This window comes from Danio aesculapii, chromosome 5 (assembly GCF_903798145.1).
Source record: "Danio aesculapii chromosome 5, fDanAes4.1, whole genome shotgun sequence".
In the NCBI taxonomy this organism is placed as follows: domain Eukaryota; kingdom Metazoa; phylum Chordata; class Actinopteri; order Cypriniformes; family Danionidae; genus Danio; species Danio aesculapii.
In genome coordinates this window covers 19,971,778-19,995,294 of record NC_079439.1, presented here as the reverse complement: position 1 = coordinate 19,995,294, position 23,517 = coordinate 19,971,778, and the positions used below count along the sequence as shown (strand labels likewise).

The 23,517-nt window shown below is 35.7% G+C and overlaps 2 protein-coding genes and 1 non-coding gene across 4 annotated transcripts in view; all 3 read left to right on the top strand.

Annotated features, from left to right (window-relative positions):
* Window positions 1–2,535: 2,535 nt before the first annotated feature.
* ranbp1 (RAN binding protein 1) lies at window positions 2,536–9,407 on the top strand. The gene is made up of 6 exons (XM_056457494.1): window positions 2,536–2,669; window positions 3,871–4,007; window positions 6,520–6,677; window positions 6,757–6,885; window positions 8,487–8,549; window positions 8,788–9,407. Exons 1-6 carry the CDS (start codon window positions 2,655–2,657, stop codon window positions 8,919–8,921), a joined length of 636 nt encoding a protein of 211 aa, XP_056313469.1. The 5' UTR covers window positions 2,536–2,654; the 3' UTR covers window positions 8,922–9,407.
* Window positions 8,579–8,708, top strand: LOC130229935 (small nucleolar RNA SNORA77). Its single transcript, XR_008837889.1, has one exon. It is a non-coding gene; the product is annotated as a small nucleolar RNA SNORA77 (small nucleolar RNA).
* A 1,682-nt stretch (window positions 9,408–11,089) lies between the features above and the next one.
* The window catches only part of golga3 (golgin A3), a 39,133-nt gene continuing 26,705 nt past the window's right edge, over window positions 11,090–23,517 (top strand). The window contains exons 1-4 of one of the 2 annotated variants that reach the window (XM_056457492.1): window positions 11,090–11,146; window positions 13,481–13,743; window positions 19,280–19,423; window positions 22,226–22,338. In XM_056457492.1, coding sequence (XP_056313467.1) covers window positions 13,587–13,743; window positions 19,280–19,423; window positions 22,226–22,338 — 414 coding nt within the window. In that variant the 5' untranslated portion in view covers window positions 11,090–11,146; window positions 13,481–13,586. Of the gene's footprint in view, window positions 11,147–13,480; window positions 13,744–19,279; window positions 19,532–22,225; window positions 22,339–23,517 lie in introns of both variants that reach the window. The other variant, XM_056457491.1, reaches the window with a different exon arrangement.

Here is a 23,517-nt window from a genome sequence, read left to right as displayed (position 1 = left end):
TACAGTATACGATTTAAAGTCATGGCACAGTGGAAAAAGAATTAAAACATTGTATGACTCCCATGAGCTTGGACGACTGCATCAATACATCTCTGCAATGACTCAAAAAAACATACTAATAAAGTCATCTGGAATGACAAAGAAAGTGGTCATGCAAGACTCCCAGAGTCCATCAAGACTCTTTGGATTCGTCTTCAATGCCGCCTCCTCCATCTTATCCCATGCATGCTCAATAATGTTCAGGTTTGGTGACTGGGCTGGCCAATCCTGGAGCACCTTAACCGTCCTTGCTTTCAGGAACTTCGATGTGGAGGCTGAAGTATGAGGAGCGCTATCCTGCTGAAGAATTTGCCCTCTCCTGTGGTTTGTAATGTATTGGGCAGCACAAACGTCTTGATACCTCAGGCTGTTGATGTTGCCATTCGCTCTGCAGATCTCTCACATGCCCCTATACTGAATGTAACCCCAAACCATGATTTTTCCTTCACCAAACTTGACTGATTTATGTAAGAATCTTGGTTCCATGTAGGTTTCAGTAAGTCTTCTGCAGTATTTGTGATGATTGGAGTGCAGTTCAACAGATGATTCATCTCAAAATCTACCTTCTGCCACTTTTCCAACTGATCAACTAGAAGTCAAGCTATTATTTCTTTGCTCTTACAACTGGGATTGACGACAATACTTTTGTCAGGTAGTGTAGTGTGAAATCTGCTCAATCTGGTGGTTTTAATTCCTCATTAATCAAGATCTAATTTCTTCATATTGCATCTCAGGTAAATGTATTTGGGTTTTGTTTTGGAAAACAAAACTGCTTCATTTAATGACGTGAAATTCTGCTATATTTTAATACCCTACAAAACAAAAGTTCTTTAGTTCGAGTTCATTCTTCTCGCTTAGCCTACAAGGCAGACTTCAATAATAAACCATGATTGAATAAATATAGGCTAGACTTACTTTTGTACTTTTGTACAAGATATCTCTGTTATTCCACAGAAAATACAGCTGTGGTGTAAAACTATGTTTATGGACCAGTGGACCAGTGGTGAAGTCGGGGCTGTACGCACGTGCCTCCTTTTTTCCACGAGCTGAGGGTACGACTTCCGAGGATCAATAATTGCGTATAGGCCTATATTTTACAGTCTATGGTATAGGCCTACCCTCGGTGTGTATTGTTTTGCTGAGTAAACTTCACTAATCTACGTGTATTGTGGTCCCCTTTAACTGTATTCCAAATGCTTTTTTAACCCGCTGCTAAATTTGTTGGAATTGGTGCAGTTTTAACTCGCGCCATTCCTCGCCCCCTCACGACCGCAGCAGCTGACAAAAAAATTTCATAAGAGTTTTTCAAAGACGACGACAAGATGAATGATGATTAAATGATTTCAGGTAAAATGATAAAACAGTATGGGCGTCACTTTTTTAATTATTTCGAAATTAACTATGAATATAAAACACATTACAGTGCATGTTACATTACTATCATACATTGAACAAGAGTGACATCAGAGTCAAACATAATGTGCTGTATTGTTTTAAAAATTATTTCCTATTATGAATTGTAAGTTTTTTACATGTTTATATTTATGCCATTTTGAATTTAAAAAGTGGCAGTGTTATTTATTTAATACATGGAAATGTACTTGAGTACAGGCTAGTATTTGGGTTTTTGAAGAAGTGTGCTTTGCTTTTTTTTCCTGATTTTTAAAAATATATATATTTTAAATGTTACCGTTTGTTAACAACATACAATACTTGATATAGCTGTCTTGAAACGTGATTTTTTGTACAGTATTAAAAAAAAAAAAAAAAAAAAAAAAAAAATATATATATATATATATATATATATATATATATATATATATATATATATATATATATATATATATATATATATATGTATATATAATTTATTATTATTATTATTATTTTTTTTTTGGAAATAGGCAAATTTTAGGCTTAAGTCCCATAGAGTGAAACAGTTGTTTTACCTCAGCTAAATATATTTAGCCAATCTCCGGGTCTGCTGGGGTCAATATTGGCTAAGCATAAATCATTGGATAGGATTAGACTATTCTATTAGCATCTTGCTTAAAGTAAACAAATTTGTTGAAATATTTTTCCTTTTTAAATGGATAGTTCTAGATGAACCAAAGAAACATTTACTTTCGTCATTTCTTTGTCTACTTTTAAAATTTGGGTCGGGTGGGTAAGAAGACACCACATTTTTTTAGGTCTACACCACTGTTATAGACCAACTGTCAAGCCAGCGATGCCTGCTTAGGAAACAAGCCAATTTAATTGGGATTTTTAGCAATAAAGAAATTACATTTTAAAAGATAATGTATGCCACACAAATAATTTAAAATAAAATGTGGAAAGGTATGCCACAAAGTTTTTTATTTTTAATTAATTTAATTATCCATTTTATTTTAAATACCTCATTGAGATCTGTAAAATGTAACACTCCTAGGTCCCCAAAAGTCTTGAACTTTGTGCGTAGCTGAAGAGCGCCATGACGTAGCGCAGTTGCGCTGACGTCACCGTCTCTCTTCTCCGGTTATGCGCGCGCGAAAGTAGCGGAGTGAAATCTCACGAGCTCGCACTGATCTAAACCAACAGAAACTCTCCCTAATCGAAAAACATCTGCAAAAACCATGGCGGACACAAAGGTAAGAGGGCCATTATCTTCAGCCTCTGTGTCTTCCGAACAGCGAGAGATGCTTATTTTGGATGTTTTGTTTGCGATAAATGTTTTATGAGGGTCTTGCTTAACAGACTGTGAAAGCAGGTGTTTTTCCTGGTTTCACATTATGCACTTGAATATCTAGACGTTAGAACTTCATGGGTTCATTTTAAATACTCAATATTGCGTTTTCATACGCTGTCAAAGTCGTTTGTTTATTTACAATCACGCTATACTGTCAGTAGCTCCAGTAACGTTATTAAAATTCACGCTTCTATGTCTATTAGCGTTCGCCACTTGCTTAAATACAAACGACAAGCAAATATTCATTTTTAGGTACGAAATAAAAATATTCACCGCATGCTCCAAGTAAAAACGACTCATACTTTAAATTGAAAGCTTGAAATGCTAACACACTGTTAGCTTGTGTGTTAGCATTGCTAACCTGCAACACGTGAAGTTCAAAGCCGGTTTATTAACACTCTTCCGGGTTTGTTTGCGCGTTTTAACTGTATTTGCTCAAGCAGTGTAAAATCTGGGCTGCGAAACTACGATTCAACCACTTAAACGCCTTTAGGCCGCTTATTAGCAGCTTCTAGCTTGGATGCTAACTGACCACTTTGGAAAACTCGTTTAACTCCCATATTAATTCATAAATATCTTATATCCGGTGTTCAATCAAGTCAGTTGTTTATCTAAGTAAGCTTGTTAGCACTGAAAATGCTACGTGATCAAAACTTAAAAGCTGTTCAGAGCTTCAAATCATGTGCAGAAGAACTGCCAGAGTTGATCAGAAAGCTTTTCAATAATTAAAGCTTACAAGGCCTTCATGAATGTGAGGCCAGTGATTAGTGAATAGCAAGTGCATGAATTCCGCCAGCATCACAGCATGCGGGTTCAAGCATCAGTGGATGCAAGTTTGGTTGCAGCAGCAAATTCGGAGACAATAGGCCAAACTCCAGGGAGTGATCCCTCCAAATCCCGCAGCCTTTCACTCCACTGATCTGATGAGTAATGTGGAAGCAGGATCCACACAGAAGGGATCAGGACTTTGTGAGCCTCAGCAGAACAAATACTGTAGTACATTTGTGGTGTTCCTAAAACATGTCTGTTTTGGTATCAATTTAGCTTAAGTCATGTTGAAGTTTGATATTTATAAAAGCTGCTCTTTTACTTTCCCCCTCCAGGAGGCACAAGATGAGCATGAACCATCCACGGAGAACGTTGAAGAATCCAACCATGACCCTCATTTTGAGCCAATCGTCTCACTACCCGAGCAGGATGTTAAGACCTTAGAAGAAGACGAGGAGGAGCTTTTCAAGATGTAAGTCATTAACTGAGGTGTATATTAGGGCTGCACAATAGATCATTTCAGCACAATAGTCACATCACAGGGATCTGCAATGTAGTTGAGACAATACAGTTAACATAGCGGAGTTATTTAAAAGTTTAACAGAGAACCCGCAGGGTCTTAAAAACATTGAAAAAGTCTTAAATTTGATGATCTCAAATTAAGGCCTTCATGAATTTCAGTAATGAAGAAATTTCTACATTAAAAGCATTGCCACCACAGCCAAGGAGCATCCTATCTTACTGTGGCTCAACCCCAACTCTGCCAGCAGAGGTGATGTGGGTCCTTAAAACAATCTCTGAGCACCACTCTTACACATCGAATGAGAACATTACAGAGGTTTTCAAAACCATGTTTCCTGACTCCAAGGTTGCAGCTACATTTTCGTGTGGAAGCAACAAAATTGCATCGATTACTAAATTCGGATTGGCTCTTTTTATTACTGAAGAACTGACTGACCAGGTCAATAAGGCCAACGGGTTTGTGGTCATGTTTCATGAGTCTCAATGAGATGGCAAAAATAAGCAGTTGGACCTTCATATTCGCTACTGGGTGGATGACCACGCTGTTGTGTATGTATTAAATATAACTAATAATTGAAATAAAATGTTTTATTTAAGTAGCTCACTTGTACATAATTATTTTCTAGGGTTCAAAATTTATACAGATTTGACATTTTCCCCTCATATTTCTGTTGGAATGGGTACGAAGTTGGCATTTAATTTAATTTGAAATGGTATTAAAAACATCTTAAAAAGCCTTGAATTTCATTTGCAGGATCCCGGGGTACCCTGTTTCAACCTTAGAGTGAAAGTTATTATTTGCATGTGTTTTTAAGACCTGACTGTAAAAATGTGAAGAATTTAAGCCATTTGGGCACAATAAATTAAGCGTTTGTAGCTTAAAGATTAATTGTACATTATGTAATTATTTTCTCAATTAAAATGATAGTGTTATTATTGTTATACAGTGATTATTTAATTTTTACTTCTGAGTACCGTTGGACTCCCCAGAAAATCATGAATTGTTTATTTTCATCTTTTCGCTGTTGTATTAAACTTTGCTTGTAATTTTTTTAAATTATATTTTATGCAGATACACTCCTCTACAGAATCATCCCAATCGATCTAAAATGATCAATTCTTTACAAGCTGTTTAGGTCATCTGCTGAAATTGCATTTATATCGCAGTGAATAAAAATATTGCAATGTCAGTTTTTTCCAATATCATGCAGCAGTAATTTTATATATACAGTTAAAGTCAGAATTATTGGCCCCCGTTTATATTTTTTACGCAATTTTTTTTTAACACATTTCTTAACATAATAGTTTTATAACTCATCTCTAATAGCTGATTTATTTTATCTTTGCCATGATGACGGTAAATAATATTTTACTAGATATTTTTCAAGACACTTCTATACAGCTTAAAGTGACATTTAAAGGCTTAATTAGGTTAATTAGGTTAACTAGGCAGGTTAGGGTAATTAGGCAAGTTAGTCTACAGAACAAACCGTCGTTATACACTATCGAAAAGAAAAATAGCTTAAAGGGGCTAATAATTTTGTCCTTAAAATAATGTTAAAAAAAATTTAAAACTGCTTTTATTCAAGTCGAAATAAAACAAATAAAACTTTCTCCAGAAGAAAAAAATATTATCAGACATCCTGTGAAAATTTCCCTGCTCTGTTAAACATCATTTGGGAAATATTTAAACAAAGAAAAAAAAATTGTATCAAACTTTCCATGTAACTGCATTCTAAAAGCACTTTATATGACACTAGCTACATTAGCAACCTAGTTTTCCTATGTGGTCTCCCATCCAGGCACTAACCAGGCTCAGGGCTGCTTGGCTTCAGTGAGTAACCGGTCTTGGGCTGCAGGGTGATATGGCTGTGTAAACTAAAACTAAACATCCATTGAGCATGATGTTTTTACCAATACGTTTTTTTTTTTTTTGTTGGTTTACACTGGAACAGTAGCTTTAAAACTCTTCAAAAATGCTGAAAATGCTGGTCTTCAGTAGGCAAATTTCTTTTTATTGACATTATTGTATTCATCAGTCTTGTCATTGATTAACATTAATATGTGATGTACTAACGCATATGATTTTCTCATTAAGGTAAAGTGTAAGAATAAACTGTTCAAGTATCCTTACTATTATACTATTCTATTATTATTTTTTATATAATTTGAGTGTTTGGTGTGACGTGAAAACTTATTCTGCATTTTTTTTGTGTTGCCTTGTGCTTCAATGGTTTAAACTTGCATTGTCTTGAAATTGCAGTTGACACTTGTGAAAACATCTTTAATGCTTGCCAAGAGCCATCAGGCACTTATTGTTATTTATACAAACGATATATAAAAACTATAGTTCGTCTATAGAAAATATTAGTTATGTTAAGCTGTTCTGACACAATCTACATTGTAAAAGCCCTATAGAAATAATTGAATGTGTTTGACCATTGAATCATTTTTGTGTATAGGAGGGCAAAGCTGTATCGTTTTGCCAGTGAGAACGACCCTCCTGAGTGGAAGGAGCGCGGGACGGGTGATGTCAAACTCCTGCGACACAAAGAGAAGGGCTCCATCCGCCTTCTTATGAGGAGAGATCGTACCCTCAAAATCTGTGCCAATCACCACAGTGAGTGGAGCAAGTGATCTCTTGATTATTTTCAGTTCATGTAAATAGCTTTCATTGATCTGTTAATCCTGTGCTCTAGTTATGCCCCTGATGGAGCTGAAGCCCAATGCAGGCAGTGACAGGGCCTGGGTGTGGAATACACATGCTGACTTTGCAGATGAAAAACCCAAACCAGAGATGCTGGCTATTCGATTCCTTAATGCAGAGAGTGAGTATAATTGCACATCATGTCCAAAACAAATCTTGTTGCATGTGTTGAGGATTGTTTGTGGTTTAGTTGATGATGTAAAAGCATTGAAAAGGTTTATGCACAGAGATCTGTAATAGACTGATATAAGGGAATTGCACAATTAGTTGTCTAATATGGTCAAAAACTTTTCATATTTTGGAAAAAAAAAAATCTTTAATGTGGTGCTGTGCATGCAATAAAATTAAATGAAAATGTCACTAGACTAGTGTATGAAGGTTAAACATGAATAATGCTGTTTGCATATCATGGCTGTGTGAATGAATGGCACATTATTTGCTACACACATTCAAGCACGTGTGACTGTTGTACCCTCAAAACTTCAGAGCTCATCTGAGAGTCAGGGCGTGCTCACACTAGGCACAGTTGCCTTGAACAGTGCCAAAGCATGATTGTCCCCTCTTCCCCGATGGCCTGCACTCACACTGCTTTTACCTTTCGAGCCAGAGCACACTTACATCATCGATGTGGCACTTCAGTTTAATAGCAGGAGCACTGTCACTCAGCACATTGGACATTGCTTTATATCGTTTTGTATATATCGTTTTGTTGGTTGTGATGCAGTGACATGGTCAAATATTTTGCTGAATGGATCCACAACTTTTGACGCTCCATAAATGTTCATCGTGCTGCACGTATTAGGAGGTTTACTGAAGGTGCTGCTGTCATTCAGCAGGGGGTTGTATCTTTGATAAACTATGACAGTTAATGTTCATTGAAAAGTACGAATGATTAATAAATCCATATGAAACAGTCCCTTAAAAGTGATATCAGGTCTATAGTTTTGGGCTCAGGCACTTTTTGCACTCGCACTACAAGTGTACCACGCCAAAGCCCAACCAAACTGCACTCTGGCATGCATCTTCCAACCAGGCCAGTCAAACGAACTGGGATATGTTCCCGGGCATGGTTCGAATAGCCTAGTGTGAGTGCACCCTCACCTCATGTGTTTCACTGAGTGTGCATGAGTATGATGCAATATGGGGAAAAACGGATGGGAAAAAAAATCTTGTAAGTTATAATAGTTTCCTAAGTGGTTTACTAATTAAAAAATAGCTCCGCTCAAACGTGAAACTTTTTTTTTTGCTGCCCACAAAAGAAAACGAAAGTAAAACTCTTAACCACTGAAACTAGCTCAGCCAAACACAGAAAAGTTGCAGTAAAAGTAGCGATATGTCTTCCATTTTAGGGCATGAAACAAAAAATAGGGTTGGGATTTTCCGTCCGTCATAGAAAACAGTGTGATTGGGTGGGGTTTATTTGGACCAGATGATTATAGAAGTCTGGCTTGCATTACCAAAGGGAAATGTTTAACTGTAGGGCTCGTTTTATTAAGAAAACAAGGTTTTAAAAAACTAAACCACGTGGAGGCAACCAAAAATGCTGTATAATTATTTATTTTATTAAATGATATAAAGTAGTTTTGTAAAATGTAACTTTTAAAAAAAATTCTACTAAATTTAACTTGACTTATGTTTACGTTTTATTAACTAATGTTATCATTAGCATAACTTTTTTCTTTCCTCCTGCCCCTTTTTAAAAATGTTGTCTTTCTCTTGCAGATGCACAGAAGTTCAAGATGAAGTTTGATGAGTGCAAAGAAGAGGTCAGGAAGTCTCTAGAAGGTAAACCACACTTTCAGCCATGTCACCATGCAGACTCACTCTGTGTAAGGCTGATACCTCCAGCCTTAGACTTTTTCTGTCTGCTACATTAACATGAAGAGTGCTACAAACCGCCTTGCCTGTCACTTGGCAGGTGACTGTACCTTCTCAGACATTTATATCTGAAATTAGTATGAGCTTTGCACTGTAATACTCTTTAAAGAACCATCAGCTGAACTGCTTTAATTCAACTTAACAGGTAGCATGAACAGCGCTAACAAAGTGGCAGAGAAGCTGGAGGAGCTGTCTGTGAACGATGACAAAACAAAGAGTTCAGAGGACAAGAAAGAAGAGGCGAAGAAAGAGGAGAAGGCTGTTGAGGAAAAGAAATGAGCCCAGGAACGTCGCTTCATACGGATCCTCCACTTGCCATTTTCCCCTTTTCTACAACAGACTCTGAAAATGAAAAATTGGACACTTTTTTTTTTTTTTTTTTCTTTTTTGGCCTCTTGACTTCACAAGACCTTGCTGCCACTCTTAAATGCGTCCATTTCTCAAACTTCAAGATGTTGTGAGCTTTTTGTCCCATTCACGAACTCCCGTATCGCCCTTCATTTTCTCATACATTGTGGACCAGTCGTCAGTCATCATGTATTTGTGTATTTACAAGACATGCAATGATACAAGGCTTGTGCTATTGATTGATTCCCACATTGGGTAACCTCTTTTGTTGTTTTTTCTTTTGTACTTTAAAGAGTTATATTGCGAGTGTCTAGATGAGCACTGTCTGATATGAAAGCGGGCTGTATGAGTTGATAGGGAGTATGAGTATCTGAGATCTTTGACTTTTCCTTACAATAAAGTCACACGAGGAACGTTCGACTTCTCTGTGGCTTGAATTTACGCTTGAATGGCATAATTTTTTGGTGGAGGATTGAAAATAAAATGTTAGGGATGCTCTGATCGATCGGCTGGAAATCGGTATCGGCCGATAATAACATTATGATGACTCGATCAGTATTCGCCGATGTCATGAACCGATGTTTGTTTTTGGGTTTACACGCAGAGATAGATGCACATGCACTCATCAGCAGCGCTACAACATGTGAGAAGGTAAATGGATGTGTGGGGGGGCAGGAGCGATTGCTGCGGTCCCAACAAAGCAGCTTAAATGCATACAGATGTAGTGTGGCCTTGGTTTATACAGTTTGTTGGCGCGACTCGGGTCTCTTTGTTGTAGCCAATGCATCGCCAGTGTTATGACCTGCTGTGACGAGCAGAATGATCTCCACTATGGTCTCATCCAACCGTATGAGCTCTGCCATATTCATAACGGCTCAATGACACCTGCGAATTAGATAAAATACCCCAAAAATCATGGAGGTGAGATGGAAATGTTTTTTAAAAAATCGGTTTTATCTATTTTCTATTTTCTGTAAAGCTGCTTCTGACCATGGCATATCCACATTTAATGGCTATAAGAGGCATGTTTAAGGCATTATATGCAGCATCTTTCATTTATTCTCCAAGATAAGGAGAGATCTCCACAGAAGTATGCTTGGAGACTATCGGCTTTATGCATTGTAAAGCTTGAAGCATCAGAATCGCAACTTGCTATCGGCCGATTAGCATGTACTTTGTGTCACCTGCAAAAATTCTTATCGGAGCATCCCTAATAAAATTTCTGCTCCTTCGTGATTAACTGAAGGAAGTATATGACCTGAATGCCAGCGTTTAATATGTTAAACAATGGTATAATGAAAGCTTGACTATTATCTCTGGTGTGGAATCGCAGGAGCTTTTTCTTTAAGAACATGGGAAGATAAGTGAACATATTAGATACTGTATCACTAATTAAAAGCAATTTTCATTCCATAAAGTATGTCAGAACTTAAACATGAAGACTGCATGCATGATCATTTGGGCTCTTAAGACACTGTTTTGCTTTTTTATTTTGAATGTAACAATTTAGAGGACGCTGTTTTGAAATTGTGTGAAGATGATGAACAGCAAATTTTCCACATTCCCAGTTTTTGAGTGGTTTTGATAAAAACGGGGTCGTTTAAATTGCATCCGGCATTTGATAAGTGAATTAATCTCGCATTTTATAGTGCTAACTAATACATCATGTAAAAGGGTTGTGATCAAACCAAATTAAAGACTGGTGCTTTGTCATACATTAGTGTCTGTTTGGCTTCCATTTAAAAGCCTAATGGAGCAATGTTGTTTTGATGGAAATAACTAGCGTCAGTGTATGATTTAGAGATCTAAGTCATGAGATAGCTTTGCTGAACACAAGATGAAGCTTAAATATCTAGTGTATATGCACAGATTTAAATGCAGAACTGTAATGTAGCATAGTACATTATAATATTTGAATCAGTAAATCTGAATTTTCATAATAAGCACTAAAAATGATGTTATTAATTAATTACAATAAAATTATAATACTAAATAAAATTTATATAATTAAATGTATTTTAAAACACATAAGGGTATTTTTAAGAACTACGCAACTCCATGCGGAACCTTTATTGGTGGGGAAACCGTTGCGAGTCGGATGTGTTTGAAGGACGGAACCTAAACAGCCACGTAGAACAAGCAGGAACACGTCTAAGGTTGGTGCTTAATTACTTTTTATCGTATCTTCTAATCACTGCAGTAATTATTTACTATTACACGTGGTTAGTGCAATACAGGAGCGTGGTCGTGTGTCAGTGTCACGCGTAAGTTGTTTAGGGTTTTGAGGTATCGTGCGTTGTGGCTAAGTAGCTAAAAGGCTGATGCTAACGAGATCAGAGATTTATTATAAAGATAAACTCACTTTGACCGTGTACAGTATATCCAAGGTATTTTTAGCTTTATGTCTGGATGCTGTTTATTATGATTGGTTTGTGCATGTGTTTTCATTTTTATCAATTGTAAGTAATACACATTATTTCTTGGTGAAAGTGATGACAGGTAACGTGTATCAAAACTGCTGTTGACAGACCGCCTGATCTGTCTGTGTGTGACTTTAAAAATGACTCGTGTTTAGGTTGATTCTAGCTTCGTTAACATGCCTGATTAGTGTCTTAAATCACGCTATAGTTAAACTACAGTGAGGATGTTAGTCTAATCGTCCAGCTTTGTGTAAAAGAAATCCTATTACTTTACCTCACTGATGCGTCACGTTGTGTTGTTAGAACAAGAAGCTCTGAAATAATGTAATGACCTGTCAGTTACTAGTTTAAAGACACAAGACTAAGCTAGAACAATCTAGGAATTTATGTGTATTTGGATAAATAAAACTACATATTATATATATGAGCAATTCCAGCGTTATAGATCAGAATCAGAATCAGAAAGAGCTTTATTGCCAGGTATGTTCACACATACGAGGAATTTGTTTTCGTGACAGAGCTTCTACAGTGCAACAGGATAACAGAGACAGGACAAAAAACAGATAATAAATATATTTTTTTTTTAAATAGAAGTAAGTAGTGAGTGCAAATATATAGATTGACAAGTGTATGTATGTGTTTATTACTATATACAACGTTATATGTGCAGCTGTTATGTGCAAATTGGCATGTAAGTGTGTGGTTAAATAAGTGTATATGTGTATAAAAGTGTATGGCAAGTAGTGATGTTGGTTCCACAATTATTATCATCAACTTTTGATCTGACATTTGCAGTAAAATCTCAAAACATAAATTGACAGAGTATATGTTAACATTATATTGAAACATCTCTTTATATTTTTCAAAACAACTAGCCACAGAGTTGTGGGGGCAGGAAAATATTAATCTGTACAAAAAATTATATTTTAAATTAGGAAAATAAACATGCAATGTTTATGGATGTGACAAAAAAGTCTGCAAGTTTACAGTATACAACATACTTTGTAGAAAATCTGTGAATTAAACTACACCACCCAAAAGAAATGATGCTAATCAAAAGAATAAGAGTTGGCTCACTATAGAACAAACATGATTGATTTTATTTTATTTGACATTTTTTGCATTTATGAGGAAAAAGCTGTTATGGATGTGACGTATGTGAAATTGCTACTTGTGTGACTTTGGTAAATCAAACATAGTTGTTTGAAATCATTGGTAGAGACATTTTTGAGTATTTTAAAGCACTGTTAAATAGAAGCCTACACAAAAGACGCAGAAATGGTTTTGCTATTTTGGCGAAAACGCAATTTTTTAATTCTATGGCAAGGTTGACATTTGCATGGAATTGCTCACACACACACACACACACACATATATATATATATATATATATATATATATATATATATATATATATATATATATATATATATATATATATATATATATATATATATATATATATATATAATTGCTGTTTATTCTCATTATTATTTTCTTTTTAAAATAATTTTATTTCACTTTTCATATCGAGTTATTACCCTTTTTCACAAATAATATTGTATAACTATTACACATTCTAGCAATAAATAGTGGCACATAAACCACTCCAGTGAAATAGTAGACTTAAAGGAATTTAAAGCAGTTTGTAGTTTTTCACACTAAGACATACAACATTATTATGTTATTATATAGAAATTTTCCTCTCTTTTTTTTCTTCCCCTCCAAAGTATGCTTGTATGTGAAGAATTGTAGATTGAAACCCTGTTCTTGTGAACTGTAAAATTGTTTTTATCTTTCCATTGCAGAGACAAACTGATATGTAGCTTTCTAGGTGGGTTTTATACAAACTATAGACAAAGAAAGCATTAAGCAACTACTGCCACTATAATTGTGGCCTTGATCAAAACATTTGACTTTGAGTAGGTTTAGAACAAATGTCTGTAATTATCTCAGTCAGATTAATCAGAGATTAGATCATTATTGCTGCTGTTTCTTTAGCTGAGCAGTAATACTTAAACACTTCTCTCAGTGCATGAACGATTTAATATAATGTTTTCCATTCCTCAGGACTGAAGCTGTTTGTGCCATCCAGACCAGCCTGCAGTCTTAACCAAAGTTTAGTGAGCATGAAGTAAAGTGAATTGCACCTGTGAAACCTAGCACATGTTCATGGATGCTAGAGCAGCATCTGTATTTAAGAGATATGGAAAATGGAAATAATGAAATTGAGGCAATGCACCCGGATGCCCAATACTGCAAAAATCCAAACAGCAATACTGTAGAATCTCTGAAGCCGGAGAGATCACTTGTAATGGAGAAAATCCCAAATGGTGAGTGTTGTTTAATGTTCAAATTTGATGCATTGTCATTGTGTTGCCATTAAATGGCTTTATTCATCTGCTTTATGGTTTTTCATTTGTAGTTCGTTCTGATTGATATTTCCCCAGATGTACACATCATAAAATCAGGCTCATTGAGCCTGAGAGTTTGTGTTTATTTCCCAACCTGGCAAGATTTCAAAGCGAACATTCACTGTTTACTGTGTCTCTAGGCTTTGAGTTGTCTGTTCTTTCCTCTTTTCAGTGGCTTTTGTTATCTGATGAAGTATTATGAAGGTTTTTATATGCACAAATTCCACCCGCTGTCAGTTTCAGTTTCCTTAGATGTCACTGGTTTGACTTGTTTTGCAAGACTTGCCTAAATGGAAATTTCAGGCTCAACTTGTCTGCACTGCAGTCAGGTTTATAGACTGCAACCTCATAACCTATATATGAAGTTCAGTCTATTGTCGTTTTTGTGTTGTGTCAAAGCTGCAGCAAGTAAGAATAAAGCACATATAGTTGAAGTCCGAATTATTAGCCTCCCTTTGAATTTTGTTTTTAAATATTTCCCCAATGATGTTTAACAGAGCAAGGAAATTTTCACAGTATGTCTGATAATATTTTTTCTTCTATAGAAAGTCTTATTTGTTTTATTTTGGCTAGAATAAAAGCAGTTTTTAATTTTTAAAAAACATTTTAAGGTCAATATTATTAGCCCATTTAAGCTATATATTTTTCAATAGTCTACAGAACAAACCATCATTATACAATAACTTGCCTAATTACTCTAACCTGCCTAGTTAACCTAATTAACCTAGTTAAGCATTTAAATGTCACTTTAATCTGTATAGAAGTGTCTTGAAAAATATCTAGTCAAATATTATTTACTGTCATCATGGTAAAGATAAAATAAATCCATTTTTATAAATGGGTTATTAAAACTATTTTGTTTAGAAATCTGTTGAAAAATTCTTCTCTCCGTTAAACAGAAATTGGGGAAAAAAATAAACAGGTGGGCTAATAATTCTGACTTCAACTGTATATAATTAGTCATTACTAATCATTAAACAACATTACAACCAACATTGTTAACTGCATTCGTTAATTTGAACCAACAGAAAAAATAATTCTGTAACTCATTTATGATCATTCATAATTAGGGATGGGTGCTGAAACTCTGTACTTTATCGGTATCGGCGCTACATTATAAAAGACTGAAGTATCGATAAGCTCTGACGTTAACGGTTCTGCTATCTGTACTGGAGAATTATTGCTGAATAAACATTACTTACAGTAGCATAATTTAACTGACCAACCTTTTCTAATTTGCGATATTTGATATTCGTCTGCACAGTTGGTAATCTCACATGAGAAATGCTTGTGTTTTGTGAATTAAACGGGTTGTATTCAACAAATGCAACCAATTGTTTTCTTGTATAAGTGGAAACGCAAGCATGGTCTGGCTAAGTGAAAGTATCTTTTAAAAGTGCACTAACGGCAGAAAGACAAATGAAAAGTTTTTGACTGTCTAGCTACTAACGGTGACGTTACATCATGGATGGCAACTATGACTCTAATTGTAATCCATGTGTATTGGTACAATAAAGTATAAATAAACAGAATCCTTAATGATATCATTTTTAGTCAGTAGACACAGAGTAGGGGATCTTTAGTTTGAACATTTCAATCCAAACAAAACAAGTTCAAATCATCATAGACCCCAGTTACACCTGTGTTTTGAGTTGTTCATTTGTGATCAGACTGAAGAAAAAAATCTTGATAGCTGCAGTAAATGGTTAGAATCGGTTAAAATCTTTTACATAAGAAATTTCAGTTCCTCAATTAAAGTGTATTGGCATTTAAAGTCAGTGTAAAATCAAAATGGTTTAGTCTTAAAGTCTGTTTTGGTAATCTTCAATCAAACTTTGACCATTTGCTTCTGCGTGTTGGTCATTCTCTGATCTTGTCGGTTTGACGGCTTAAGCCACAATATTCGTAACCACGCCCTTTTTGCGGCACCTTTCCCCTGGCATGTTGGGAGCACATATGGTTCAAGTTAAAGTCCCTATGAACCGGCAGCTGTGACTGTTTTTTTTTTTTTTTTACCGTGTTGTGACGCAGTTCCTGGAGAAACAGAATATTAATTGAGCAAACAGTGGGCGTGGCTTATTTTTTTCTACTGCGAGCTAAATGGATGTAGTATAGTAGGCATTTCAGTCTGAAAGATCAGGAAAAGTGTTTGGGGAAAGTTATTACAACCTAACAGACTCCTCCTCCTCACCATTTCTGTTTGTTGTCAAAACTGACAGTTGGAGCAGCTATTTATATATGTTAGCCTTGCCCATTTGCTAAGATATATGTAATCTGACAATTTAACTGAAAAAAACATGAAGTGCACTTTCATATTTTAATATTAAATTACAAGAGCAAACAAATGTGCACAGATGAATTATTCACCACAAAACCGCCATTGTGAGCTAACAAAATAATATGGTTAGTTTTGATTTCTTGGGGACTTTAAGTGTAAACGCTTATGCAGTGCATTATGGGATTGAAAGCAGCACAGAGAAAGCGTTGAGAGTAGCTTAGAGCATCAAAAAGAGCATTGAATTCATGCAAACATCAAACAAAAAATGCCAATCACGATGAAAAGTAGGCAAGGGAGGGTTTTGACACGTTTACAAATGTTTGCTGAGCTGAATTACTGTGCTGAAATCACTTGCTTTGAGATTTGTATTCTTTATGCAACATATTGAACCATCTGTGCCTGTTTGTTTATTTATTGATCATTTATTCGAAGCAGCCAATAATCAATGCACGTGTGATAAATGTGTGAACACACGGTCTTCTATCTGAATAAAACGGGTGTCCTCAGCCCTAAAATTTCACACGCCCTAGAGCAGCACTGAGTGCAGATTTCAAGATGTTGTGGAAACGTACCATTACCGTTAGTTTGCTATGAAGGAATGAGGCACAAAAAAGAAAGCTCCTCCCTTAGGCGTGAGCGGGTATAGGATTTAATATCTCAGTTTCACGGTATCACATGTTGTGATTACTGCTTTAAAATATGTTCTTAAAATATCTGGGTTAAAAAAACTTTTTTTCCCATTGAACACTTTTATGGTAACTACTTAAATACGACTCATGATCCTAAGACAACATAACAAATAAACAATGGCCAAAGTGCTCCAACTAAATTATTTATTAACCTATTAACATAATCAGCAATACAATCCAAAATGACAAGAGATGGGGGAGCACAACAACTTTAATAAATACCAACCAAACAAACGTAAAGCAGGTTGGGACTCCCCTCTCCAAACAAATATCAAAAGGAAAGTATAAAGGAGAACACAACAATAAAGCCTTGAAGAAGAAAGAAACTATAGTGGCATGAAAGAATGAGCGAGAGGGAGAAGTCTGCTTCGGTCCGTTTTAAAAGCCTGACATCAACACATCAACCAACAGAAAACTGAAAAGGGAAAAAGACAAACAAGATCAATTGAAAGTAATAATTGCAGGCGGGAGTGAACGCCACACTTAACAAACACAATCTATTGTATTGTAAGAATCATATAAAATATGTTGGAACAGAAAACATTCATTCATTCATTCATTTTCTTTTCGGCTTAGTCCCTTTATTAATCTCGAGTCGCCACAGCGGAATGAACCGCTAACTTAAACATGCCGAACAGTAAACATGTCAGGCTAAATAATTAAAATAAATCATTGACGACTTCATTCGTTTCAAAAACTCAGATTTCTCTGCAAATTTAAAGGCATTTTTGGATATCTATCTTTTCTTTGGATAGTCATTAAAACATGTTAAATTACACATACCTTAGGGGATTGGTATAGCAGAACATTTTTGCAGTTTTAAAACTTTAACTTTTCCAAATCGCTGTAAACCTTAAAGATCCCATAAAATTAATGTTTTTTTAGTTGTTAGAATTAGTATTGTTAGTTTTTTTTTAGATATCGATAAACTAGTGTCCTCCAAAACAGTGGCAAAATTCGCATTTAGAAGCTACAGTATGAAAGTGATATATTCACATGTGAGGCTTGTAGTTTGTCACTTCTGCCTAAATGGACCAACTGTTTTATTCACTTCACCTTATACTTTAGTCTCTCATTAAATCATAACTAATCAAATACTCTCTAGTATCTGACATGCCCCGCCCCTTCAAGACACTTCTTATTTGCTGTTCATTTGATGCTCTTGAGCTCACAGGGTTCATACGGTCATGGAAGACTTGGAAGTCATGAAATTTTGACATGGCATTTTTCAGGCCTGGAAAAGTTTTGGAAAACCAGAAAAACCCACAAAGTTTTGGAAAAGTCATGGAAATTAGTTTAACATATCTGTATACTTGAATTAGGGCTGCACGATATTGGGAAAAATCTGACATTAGGATATTTTGTATTTCTGTGATATATATTGCGATCTAATTACAATTTTACCAGACGATTTAACAGGTTTATTTGGATTGATTGGTGGGATTTTGTAAGGGAGTGAATCTTGAATGATATGTAACAAATAAATTACAAGCATAGATAAATAAAATATAGTAAAGATAAAAGTGAATTTCACTATTCAGGTACAGATATTGAATAATCAACACTGCAAAGTCTTCATTGTATATTATTTAATCTTTATTAAAGTTACAAAAAATTTCCTGTCGCTGGATGTTTTAAAATTTGAAATATTGAAATGTTCACACAGTCACAGGCCTTAAAGGGACAGTTCAATCAAAGATTAAAATGTACTCACTATTAACTCACACTTTACTTATTTTAATACTATAGGAGTTATTAAATTATTCTTTTTGGGTTCATTTAAAAAAAAAAAGAACTCAAATGTTTGAAACAAGTAAAGGGTGTAATGAAAATGGTAAGTAATTTTTGCAGATGATTAAACTCTATATTTAACTATAATACCAACATTGCATATCCTGCTATGATCTGTCCTTGACCAAAAACTTGCTCTCACATTGTTGGTGCTGTGTAAGCATTATCAAAATCAATATAAAAACAAATTTAAACAAAATAGATTGTTGCGTGTTCTATGATATGCTGGAATAAATTTGAACGTCATTGTTTTTCTTATTATTTACCATGTATATGTAGACATTACATGAAACATTACGTCTTGAAAATGTACTTGAAAGTTCTGGAAAAGCCTTGGAAAAGTCATGGAATTTTGGTAGTAAAAATGTGTATGAACCCTGAGCTCAACCTCTCTCACTGGCAGAGCTGTGATGAAGCTGTTTTAAAAGGGGAGGAGCTACACTATGTCCCACCCTCTCTTGTGTTTTGGTTGAGGTTACATCAAATAAAACACATTTCAAAGCACTTCACGGGACCTTTGACTCCAACTAGACATCGTCCAATGCTTAGCCACTAATCAATATTTTGTTTGTTGGAGGTACATCAACATACTAAAAGAAAAGTCTTAGCAATTTTTGACTTTTTGACCACTAAATTAGACTATTTAAATACACATATAATGGAAAGCTCTTTGCTGAATCCCTTATCTTTGTTGTAGGTCATGTCAAAGCAGAGCTGTTGCCAAACGGAGAGGCCGTGGTGGAGGGTCAGGACGTTTGTGGAGGCAGCACCCCACCTTCGGCAACTCCATCCCCAGGCAGCCGCCTTTCCGACTCCCCTCCGTGCACAGAGCTGGATCCAGGTGTGGTCTCTTTCCCTGACAGCCTAGAGAAGTCTGAGGGCTCTGTTCACACGGGTGACGCATTGCAATCGCTCAGACTAAGTATTCCTATGCAGGAGACCGAATTGTGTAAGCACATGATACTGGATAACCCCCCCACCACCACCAAATCACCCTCTTCCCTTGTGTTGTAATTCCCCTCAGTTTGGCTTTCAAGGCTAACTCTTCCTGATTGGTGTACCCTGTTTATTTGCCTGCTCCTCAGTTTAGGCTTGCAGAGAATTTTTGGGGGGAATCTCATTGCGTAATTTAATAAAAGGCTAATTAGTCTCCCCTGCTGCAGTGATTATGGGGATTTCTGCCGATTGCGATCCTGGGGCTTTTGTTGGTGCTTGTTGTCGATTCTGAAAAGTTACAAGACAAAGATGCACGTTGTTATTTGGCTTGGATTTGGAAAATTGCTGAACTAATACGAACTAACCAATGCAGACTCCGAAGTGTGCTTTTTCCTCTTTCTCTGATTAAATTGGCTGGAATGGCTTATAATGGGTTGCAGAGCTCACGTAGGGTTTTCTGTACCAGGACCAGCATGAAGCTTCATTCTTAAAAAACTAGGGATGGAAATCATGAGACATTCTGGTTGCATTTCCTCCTAACAGTTTTCCAGTTAAGAATTTTTTGGCCCTGTTTTCACTTGAGTGTTCAGTCAAATACAAGTCTTGTGAATGCTTGTGTTTGGATTTCATTGATGGCGGCTACAGTTTTGATTCTAATCTGAGTGTTTGGTATACTGTTTTGGTGCACTTTCTCACAATATGTGTCAAATGGTCACATATTAGATGAGTAGGCAGATAGTAGGCAGCCGTTTGAGACTTTTTGAAGGCATTAGGCCATTAAATACATTATTTTAATCGCATTTTGTAGTTTTAATATGAAAGCAGCACTATTAAATATGCTTTTGACTGCTTCTGAAATTGGTCACAGTGCCTCCCACATGTTTGAAATATACTTGCGGTGGTAGCCGGATTGAAATGCGTAATTTACCCACATCACATACAGTTAGGTCCATAAATATTGGGACATCGACACAATTCTATTAATTTTAGCTCTATACACCAACACGATGGATTTGAAATGAAACAAGATGTGCTTTACCTGCAGACTGTCAGCTTTAATTTGAGGGTATTTACATCCAAATTAGTCAAATGGTTTGGATTTGCAGCAGTTTGCAAATGTGCCTCCCACTTGTTAAGGGTCCAAAAGTAATTGGACAGTTGGCTTCTAAGCTGGTCCATGGCCAGGTGTGTTGTTCCCTCATTTGTCATTCCTCCACACCTAATTTAATTTCAAATCCATTGTGTTGGTATCCATATATTTATGGACATCACTGTAGTCAACTATATGAGACAAACAAAACACAATTAAATGTTTAATAATAATTGTATTTATTATGACCCTGCTGTACAATTTTTCTTTTCAGTGGGTTAAAGTGAAAAAATAAAAAAATTAAAACTGTTGAAAAAATAAAGAAATCCACAATTTTGCTTACTTTTACACTATTCCGGAGCCATGTGCCCCCACTGACAGGTAAAACCTGCTTCTCTCTCTCTTTCAAGTTCAACGCAAACTTGAATGCCAAAACATTTTAGATATGTATATAAATTGCCTATGTAATATATTGACATCATTAAATTAATATACAGAAAATGAGAATTAAATGACCGAAAGGGGAATAAAAACAGACATATCTCTAAAAATTATTTTAATTACAAGATTAAAATGTGTAGATTATTTGAGGCAAATGCTTTGATTTAACCATTATTTTGCAGCCACTGGTTTAGACCAGTAATTTCATCCTCTCCTATAGTTGAGTTTTTAGTTCAGTCGTTTAGATTGAAGAGTTAATTATTTAATATTTATCTGGCTCTCGCTCTGTGTGCGCAGTCAGCTGCAAAGCCAAGTGAAAGTAGGCTTAAGTAAAAAGGTAATGCAAAATCCCAAACGGTTAATGACTAATCGACTAAGTTAAGCCGAATCCCGGACATTTTAGGAGTTTTAGAAACCCCGGCCAGATGAATTTTTTAAGTCCCAAAAAGGTGCGTCTCTGTGGGTCTACAGAGCATGTGAGATTGTCTTGCCAGTGTCTGTGGAAGAGGTGACAGGTCTTATGTGCACATAACGAAACAGGTAAACAAGAGAAGATTTTCCACTACTTAATCGATCGCGGATGTTTGGTTATGTTGGGCGGCTAAAACTAAATGTAATAGGATGATAATAGTAACAAAAAATGTGTCACTAAATATACTTGGGCGGCTGTTAATATTCTTGAGCTGCCCGTGTGGGAAGCACTGGGACAATATTTTAGACCCCATTTAAATGTGAACTTTGCATAGTCCACCTATTGTTGAAATGATAAAAAAATGCCTGTTAATGCCAGGTTTAAACAGGGCCACGTAGTATTTTTGAAGTCAAAGACTTTCCAATATGAAAATGGCATGTAAACAGCCAAAAAATGCATTTACCTGCACTGAAAGTCTAAATTATATGATAGATTTTTTTCCCATCAACTCACAGTTTAGGATGACTGTGTATATTGCATTTATAATACAAATATAAAAATGAACCAGTTCTCAATTTCCATCCCTAGAAAAGTAATTGTCAAACAAGTATGTTTCAGGATTGATGAGTTTATTTATTTTATTTTTTAAAATAAAATCAATATTCGTAACCTGTTGCATTCAGCCCCAGTACAGCTTGGTTGACAGTATTTAAAATAGTTTCTTTTGTATTTTTTCTGCCTTGTTGACTATGTCTTTCTCATAGCATCAAATGAGCCATGTGTGGAGATGGAAAATGAAGAAAAAATCCGCCAGGAAGCTCGCAGACGACTAGAGGAACAGCTTAAACAATACAGAGCACAGCGGCACACAGAGCGAGTGAGTCAGCAAATGAGAACTGCCACTTTCTGTCAAATGACTGATGTTGAAGTAAATGACTAGTTTACTGCAGAGACCAAAAAGAAAATTGGCATCGTTTACTCGCCCTTATTCCATGTCGACTTTGATTTTTCTGTGAAGTACAAAAGAAAATGTTCCATACAATGACAGTGAATAGATGCTGTCAAACCCCAATACAAAAAAGCACCATAAAAGTAGAACAAGTACCTTGTGCAATACATTTCAAGACTTCTGAAATCATATTATAGCATGAAAAACAAATCAGAATATATATATATTCCACCTACATCTAACATAAATGAAATTGCCCCAATTTCTTCTACTATGCAACAAACGGGTGAAGAATGATTTATTTTATTTTATTTTGGTTTATTTGTTAGACAGTCTAAGATTCAATCCATAGAGTCCACCTACATTTAACATATAAATAAAATTACTCCAATTTCTTCTACTATGCAACAGAAGGGTGAAAAATTATTATTATTAATTTTAATTTTTTATTTTATTTTATTTGTTAGTGTTAAGAATTAAATTAAAAATCCTTTATCAAAAGGAAGTTTAACCAAAATGTAATAAATATAATCACTGGTGCCCCCGCATGCTCTCTCTCTCCCCAAAATATGAAACAAAACACAAACCACTGAGAATTAACAAGAAAATAAATATCAAAAATAACATTGGGAGGGGTTCAGCCAAAATAAACGACAATAAACTAAAGCTAACTAAATTAGAGAGAACTTCCCTGGAAAAATAGATAAAATTAAAATACCTCCTCAGAAAACTTACCTCCCCTACTAAAACACTGGAGGAAATGAAAATAATAAACCGAAGGTACCAAACCTCCCTACCATGCTCCAAGCCAGACAGGGAGACAGAAAACCGTGTTTCTCCGGTTAGAATTTACAACTTTACATTGGCATCTCACAAAACGGCATATAAGAGACATCAGCAACAAACACTCACTTTCATCAGTCAAGCAATATCTCCACAGAGAATTAACGAGCAGGGAATCGAGAGAGAGCGGGGAGCCGCCCAATCTATGCTCTCTGAGGTTTTAAATACAACCACCACCAAACCAAGCGCCAATCACGATCCGCCATAATCCGCTGCACCTGCGAATAATTCTGAAAGAGAGAGAAAACGAAAAAGTGAAAGAGA

Coding starts and splice junctions, on each gene's coding strand:
- ranbp1 (XM_056457494.1), top strand. Junction 4,008..6,519: donor GAGGAGGAGCTTTTCAAGAT/GTAAGTCATTAA, acceptor TTTTGTGTATAG/GAGGGCAAAGCTGTATCGTT. Junction 6,678..6,756: donor AATCTGTGCCAATCACCACA/GTGAGTGGAGCA, acceptor CCTGTGCTCTAG/TTATGCCCCTGATGGAGCTG.